This window comes from Pseudochaenichthys georgianus, chromosome 19, assembly GCF_902827115.2.
Source record: "Pseudochaenichthys georgianus chromosome 19, fPseGeo1.2, whole genome shotgun sequence".
Taxonomy (NCBI): domain Eukaryota; kingdom Metazoa; phylum Chordata; class Actinopteri; order Perciformes; family Channichthyidae; genus Pseudochaenichthys; species Pseudochaenichthys georgianus.
Genome location: NC_047521.1, coordinates 25,688,910 through 25,696,409, shown reverse-complemented (window position 1 = coordinate 25,696,409; position 7,500 = coordinate 25,688,910). Strand labels below are relative to the sequence as shown.

Genomic DNA, 7,500 nt, shown 5'->3' with positions numbered 1-7,500 from the left:
CATCCTATATGTGTAGCTTCGTCCTGTGGGAGTCATGCATCTTTAAAAAGGCAACTTTTCATGAGAACTCAGGGTCAGAAAATTGAGCCACTTTAAATAAACTACTGTAGCTTTCGGAAACTATGTATTATTCAATAATTGCATATAATCAAATGACTGCAACATATCTGCTTATAGCTCGTGTCTGATTTTAACACCACAGGTTTCCTTTGTGACACTGATGCGTCATTGTACAATAGACGAGAGAAAAGTAAGTCCATTACATATAAGCAAGTCACGGATAAGTCATCAGATAAGTGCACGTCATTAATGGCAGAGATAGCAAAAGTACACACATCCTTTACTCAAGTAGTAGTACAGATACTCGTGTTTAAAAATACTCGAAGTAGAAGTACTGACTAAACTTCTTTACTCAAGTAGAAGTAAAGAGGCTTTGAAGTGTCCTTCAGTAGAAAGTACCCATAGCTAGCAGCTGCTTTAAAGAGTACCTGACCTCCCTTTATATTAATAGAACAATAATGTGTTCAACGTGTAAGAGAAGTAGAAAGTACAGGTATTTGAGTTCAACATGAGAGAAGTAGAAAGTACAGGTATTTGTGTTCAACATGTAAGAAGTAGAAAGTACAGGTATTTGAGTTCAACATGTAAGAAGTAGAAAGTACAGGTATTTGGGTTCAACATGAGAGAAGTAGAAAGTACAGGTATTTGAGTTCAACATGTAAGAAGTAGAAAGTACAGGTATTTGTGTTCAACATGTAAGAAGTAGAAAGTACAGGTATTTGTGTTCAACATGTAAGAAGTAGAAAGTACAGGTATTTGGGTTCAACATGTAAGAAGTAGAAAGTACAGGTATTTGAGTTCAACATGTGAGAAGTAGAAAGTACAGGTATTTGAGTTCAACATGTAAGAAGTAGAAAGTACAGGTATTTGAGTTCAACATGTAAGAAGTAGAAAGTACAGGTATTTGAGTTCAACATGTGAGAAGTAGAAAGTACAGGTATTTGAGTTCAACATGTAAGAGTAGAAAGTACAGGTATTTGAGTTCAACATGTAAGAAGTAGAAAGTACAGGTATTTGAGTTCAACATGTGAGAAGTAGAAAGTACAGGTATTTGTGTTCAACATGTAAGAAGTAGAAAGTACAGGTATTTGTGTTCAACATGTAAGAAGTAGAAAGTACAGGTATTTGTGTTCAACATGTAAGAAGTAGAAAGTACAGGTATTTGAGTTCAACATGTAAGAAGTAGAAGTACAGGTATTTGAGTTCAACATGTAAGAAGTAGAAAGTACAGGTATTTGAGTTCAACATGTGAGAAGTAGAAAGTACAGGTATTTGAGTTCAACATGTAAGAAGTAGAAAGTACAGGTATTTGAGTTCAACATGTAAGAAGTAGAAAGTACAGGTATTTGAGTTCAACATGTAAGAAGTAGAAAGTACAGGTATTTGAGTTCAACATGTAAGAAGTAGAAAGTACAGGTATTTGAGTTCAACATGTAAGAAGTAGAAAGTACAGGTATTTGAGTTCAACATGTGAGAAGTAGAAAGTACAGGTATTTGAGTTCAACATGTAAGAAGTAGAAAGTACAGGTATTTGGGTTCAACATGAGAGAAGTAGAAAGTACAGGTATTTGAGTTCAACATGTAAGAAGTAGAAAGTACAGGTATTTGAGTTCAACATGTGAGAAGTAGAAAGTACAGGTATTTGAGTTCAACATGTAAGAAGTAGAAAGTACAGGTATTTGAGTTCAACATGTAAGAAGTAGAAAGTACAGGTATTTGTGTTCAACATGTAAGAAGTAGAAAGTACAGGTATTTGAGTTCAACATGTGAGAAGTAGAAAGTACAGGTATTTGAGTTCAACATGTAAGAAGTAGAAAGTACAGGTATTTGTGTTCAACATGTAAGAAGTAGAAAGTACAGGTATTTGAGTTCAACATGTAAGAAGTAGAAAGTACAGGTATTTGAGTTCAACATGTGAGAAGTAGAAAGTACAGGTATTTGAGTTCAACATGTAAGAAGTAGAAAGTACAGGTATTTGAGTTCAACATGTGAGAAGTAGAAAGTACAGGTATTTGAGTTCAACATGTGAGAAGTAGAAAGTACAGGTATTTGTGTTCAACATGTAAGAAGTAGAAGTACAGGTATTTGTGTTCAACATGTAAGAAGTAGAAAGTACAGGTATTTGTGTTCAACATGTAAGAAGTAGAAAGTACAGGTATTTGAGTTCAACATGTAAGAAGTAGAAAGTACAGGTATTTGAGTTCAACATGTAAGAAGTAGAAAGTACAGGTATTTGAGTTCAACATGTGAGAAGTAGAAAGTACAGGTATTTGAGTTCAACATGTGAGAAGTAGAAAGTACAGGTATTTGAGTTCAACATGTGAGAAGTAGAAAGTACAGGTATTTGAGTTCAACATGTGAGAAGTAGAAAGTACAGGTATTTGTGTTCAACATGTAAGAAGTAGAAAGTACAGGTATTTGTGTTCAACATGTGAGAAGTAGAAAGTACAGGTATTTGAGTTCAACATGTGAGAAGTAGAAAGTACAGGTATTTGTGTTCAACATGTAAGAAGTAGAAAGTACAGGTATTTGTGTTCAACATGTGAGAAGTAGAAAGTACAGGTATTTGGGTTCAACATGTAGGAAGTAGAAAGTACAGGTATTTGGGTTCAACATGTAAGAAGTAGAAAGTACAGGTATTTGTGTTCAACATGTAAGAAGTAGAAAGTACAGGTATTTGTGTTCAACATGTAAGAAGTAGAAAGTACAGGTATTTGAGTTCAACATGTAAGAAGTAGAAAGTACAGGTATTTGTGTTCAACATGTAAGAAGTAGAAAGTACAGGTATTTGTGTTCAACATGTAAGAAGTAGAAAGTACAGGTATTTGTGTTCAACATGTAAGAAGTAGAAAGTACAGGTATTTGAGTTCAACATGTAAGAAGTAGAAAGTACAGGTATTTGAGTTCAACATGTGAGAAGTAGAAAGTTCAGGTATTTGAGTTCAAAGTGTAAGAAGTAGAAAGTACAGGTATTTGGGTTCAACATGTAGGAAGTAGAAAGTACAGGTATTTGGGTTCAACATGTAAGAAGTAGAAAGTACAGGTATTTGTGTTCAACATGTAAGAAGTAGAAAGTACAGGTATTTGTGTTCAACATGTAAGAAGTAGAAAGTACAGGTATTTGAGTTCAACATGTAAGAAGTAGAAAGTACAGGTATTTGAGTTCAACATGTGAGAAGTAGAAAGTACAGGTATTTGAGTTCAACATGTGAGAAGTAGAAAGTTCAGGTATTTGAGTTCAAAGTGTAAGAAGTAGAAAGTACAGGTATTTGGGTTCAACATGTAGGAAGTAGAAAGTACAGGTATTTGGGTTCAACATGTAAGAAGTAGAAAGTACAGGTATTTGTGTTCAACATGTAAGAAGTAGAAAGTACAGGTATTTGTGTTCAACATGTAAGAAGTAGAAAGTACAGGTATTTGAGTTCAACATGTGAGAAGTAGAAAGTACAGGTATTTGAGTTCAACATGTGAGAAGTAGAAAGTACAGGTATTTGAGTTCAACATGTAAGAAGTAGAAAGTACAGGTATTTGAGTTCAACATGTGAGAAGTAGAAAGTACAGGTATTTGTGTTCAACATGTAAGAAGTAGAAAGTACAGGTATTTGAGTTCAACATGTAAGAAGTAGAAAGTACAGGTATTTGAGTTCAACATGTGAGAAGTAGAAAGTACAGGTATTTGTGTTCAACATGTAAGAAGTAGAAAGTACAGGTATTTGTGTTCAACATGTGAGAAGTAGAAAGTACAGGTATTTGTGTTCAACATGTAAGAAGTAGAAAGTACAGGTATTTGTGTTCAACATGTGAGAAGTAGAAAGTACAGGTATTTGTGTTCAACATGTAAGAAGTAGAAAGTACAGGTATTTGAGTTCAAAGTGTAAGAAGTAGAAAGTACAGGTATTTGTGTTCAACATGTAAGAAGTAGAAAGTACAGGTATTTGAGTTCAACATGTAAGAAGTAGAAAGTACAGGTATTTGTGTTCAACATGTAAGAAGTAGAAAGTACAGGTATTTGAGTTCAACATGTGAGAAGTAGAAAGTACAGGTATTTGTGTTCAACATGTGAGAAGTAGAAAGTACAGGTATTTGTGTTCAACATGTGAGAAGTAGAAAGTACAGGTATTTGGGTTCAACATGTAAGAAGTAGAAAGTACAGGTATTTGAGTTCAAAATGTAAGAAGTCAAAGGAAAAAGTGGTCAGAAAAATAAGTAGTGGAGTAAAGTACTGATACCAGAATAATCGACTTAAGTACAGTAACGAAGTATTTGTACTCCACTACTTCCCACCTCTGTTAATGAATGAATAAACCTGATTTATGATGTGCACATACGGGGTAGGTGAGCTCTTTGAGGGACTGTCCGTTGATGGCCAGCAGGACGTCGCCCTCCTCGATCCGCCCGCTCTGCTGCGCCGGCTGTCCGGAGAAAAGCGTCTTGATGCGGACCAGGCTGTTGAAATCCTGGATGGGGGGGTCCAGCTCACACATCAGGAAACTGAAGCCCAGTCCGTTGGCACACTTAGTCAGAGTCACATCCTGGGTGTTGTCTGAGGGTTTGGAGAAAAGGAGTATTTAGGATGATGAGGAGATGGTGGCGAAGTCCATAGGGACTAGGCAACTGGAAGGTCACCAGTTCAAGTCCTGGAAAGACCAAGTGCTACCGAGGTGTCCGTTCCCTACACTGCTTCCCGGGCGCCGTACATAATGGCAGCCCACTGCGTCTAACACTAGGACGGGTACAATTATTATACTTATTTGGGAGTAAAGGTTTTCCCAGTAGCTTCCTTTCTTTCTTGGATAAACAGCAAATGGTATCACTGGTCTTACAAAAAGTTTGGAATTTCAACCCAACATTTTGTAAAGACGAAAGTATGTTGGGAGGCTACGATCATCCCAAACGGAACAGAAAATAATATTTTATAAAAAAAGAAAAACGGATTAAAAAAAGTCAGAAATCGATGTTTTGAACTGTAATTTTTGACAATTTTAGGTAACTATAATCCCCTGTTTAGTTCCTTAAAACGTTTTTCATCAAATGTTTGTTGTTGTTATACTCATTTCAGCCACAAGAGGCCGAGGTGCACCACAACCCGATCATTTTAATTTCACTTTAAAAGGTGGAGATGTCATATTGGAGCATTTTGGAGAAACCAGCTCGAGTGCGCTAGAATTTGAAAATACACAGCCGGAACAAATCTGCCACTTCCTTCCAGAGCCCCTCCCCCAACACACACGGACGCGCACACGACCAATGAGGGCACGAGATAAGTTTGTGCCCCGATGGAAGGCTGACAGGCAGGTAGGCCATCCAGTTACTTTAGCCAGCTCAGATGATTGGTCGTACTTTTTACAGTACATACTTTTTTTATCGATTTGTTGTCAAAGCACTTCAGATATTCATTGCTATCGGGATGTTAAGAGCATTCCATGGAATATAACAAAAAGTGTACCTCGAGCCGGTTTCTCAAACTTACCTACCCCACCTTTAAGTAGCGGATTTTCAATTTTTTCTAACTTGTCTCTCAGGGTTTACCGTAGGCTTTAGCTAGCCGCTTGATAGCATCAAAACAAGGAACTGTAAACCTGGCTTTATCCAAATAAAAAGAAAATCAGCCAGCCACAATGCATTTAACAAATCTCAAATGCTAATAAGTAAGCTTAAGAGTTCTGTTAAGAGTTGTTAGTAAGTAGATTTGGAGACAGCCAAGCTTTCTGTTTGGCTGTTTCCTTTCTTTGTGCTAAGCTAACTAGCTGCTGGTTGTAGCTGTATATGTATCAGAGCCATTCTTTTCATATTACTATTATAAAAAAATATTTTGTTCTATTACATAGTACACTGTTTTGCCATTAAAGGTAATCTTATTATATTTAAAGTCAAGATAAATGAATTATTACTTGCATGTCCAATTAATTCTGCTGTAGACATAATAAAATGCAACAGTAAAATACATTATAACACCATTTTGTTTTAGCAACAAATACATATAAAACAAGATAATACTTTGACTCGATGTTATAACGTCTGATCTGCCCGCCTGTGTGAGAGGAAAGAGGAAGACGACAGATATAGAAGGCCAGGCCGAGGGATAAGGACGGCCAGAGGGGATAATAAGAGGAAGGCCAGGGTCAGCGAGGAAGATCAGGATGAAGAGGAGGAAGTGTGTGAAGGTTCACCTCGACAGCTTAGAGAGAACGATTTCTCACGCGAGTAGTGTTGGTGACTTAATGATCTGCCTCTCAAGGGACTGCAGACGGCCCCATTGGCCAAGTTGTATTTATCATGGGAGAACACAAATGGTTCTTCTCCAAGAAATAGATCCTGGTTGTGACACCAATATGTTTTTTGTGCACTTAAACGAAAAGTAAACTGCATTTATAAAGTTACCTTTTACTCCAGACTACTGTTTCTGTTTTCTAGTTTTCTTTGTTTCTGTTCTGATTTTATGTAAAGCGTCTTTGAGCATTAGAAAAAAGTGCTATAAAAATCCCATGTATTATTTTCCAGTCTTTGCAACAACCCAAAGCGTTTATCCGTTAGCTGTTAGCCCTCAGAGCTCACAGCTCCTCATATCTGTTCAGAAACTAGACAGAAGTTAAACAAGTACAAACCGCAGACTGCCTGTGTCATGGAGGATACAGTCGCTGGTTTATTTATGTCTGTCGGCCGTTGCTGTGAGTGTGGACGGTCGGAGCATATACAACGTTAGCTTAGCCGATCTCCATTCAGAAAACACGCATTTTAAAAGGTGTTTCTCTGCCGTCTGTCTGCAGACTTGTCAAAGCATTAATTCATGTTTTACTAACCGGTATCAGTATGTTGTTACTTCGGCATCATTTAGAAACGTGTATTACAATTAGATCACGGTCAAATATGTTCATCTTGTTGTAGTTGTAGCCCCCTTGCCAGCGATTCTCTCTCTAGTTTAGCATGCTCAGCCCGACTCAGCCCGACTCAGCCTGGTTGTTCCTGGCCCTAGAACCACGATTTAGTCGGGCCAGAAAAAAGGTGAAAAAGTCGCCCCGGGCCAAAACTAGGCCAAGTGGAAACGCAACCAAAAACGGGCCCCGCACGGCTCGGCACGCTCAAAGCGAGCGACCCGCTGCCGTGGAAACGCGCTGTAACATTCAAACACACCATTGGCCATCTGGAGCAATCTGGGGTTTAGTTTTAACCCCGAGGACAACCAACAACCCTTGGTGGAAGGCCATGCTAATAGCACAAGTTTTATTTACTCAATGTGAAGTTGCTGTATTCCTGCTGCTTGTGACTATGTGAGTTAATTATTGTATTCTTTGTATCGTATTTATCCTTTTATTTACTTGTATTATTATTATTATTGTATCTGTGACCATGACCTAATGGGGTAGGGGTAGGGTATGGGTAATTGTATTTCCTTTTACAGACCAATTGTTCTGTACTTTGTTTAAAGGTCCCTATTATACT

At 37.5% G+C, this 7,500-nt stretch overlaps 1 protein-coding gene across 1 annotated transcript in view; it reads right to left on the bottom strand.

Moving 5' to 3' along the window:
• The window catches only part of LOC117465086 (FERM and PDZ domain-containing protein 2-like), a 19,788-nt gene that overhangs the window by 840 nt on the left and 11,448 nt on the right, over positions 1-7,500 (bottom strand). Inside the window, exon 9 of the mRNA XM_034107967.2 lies at positions 4,389-4,603. Within this exon, the coding sequence (XP_033963858.1) occupies positions 4,389-4,603 (215 nt within the window). The remainder of the gene's footprint in view (positions 1-4,388; positions 4,604-7,500) is intronic.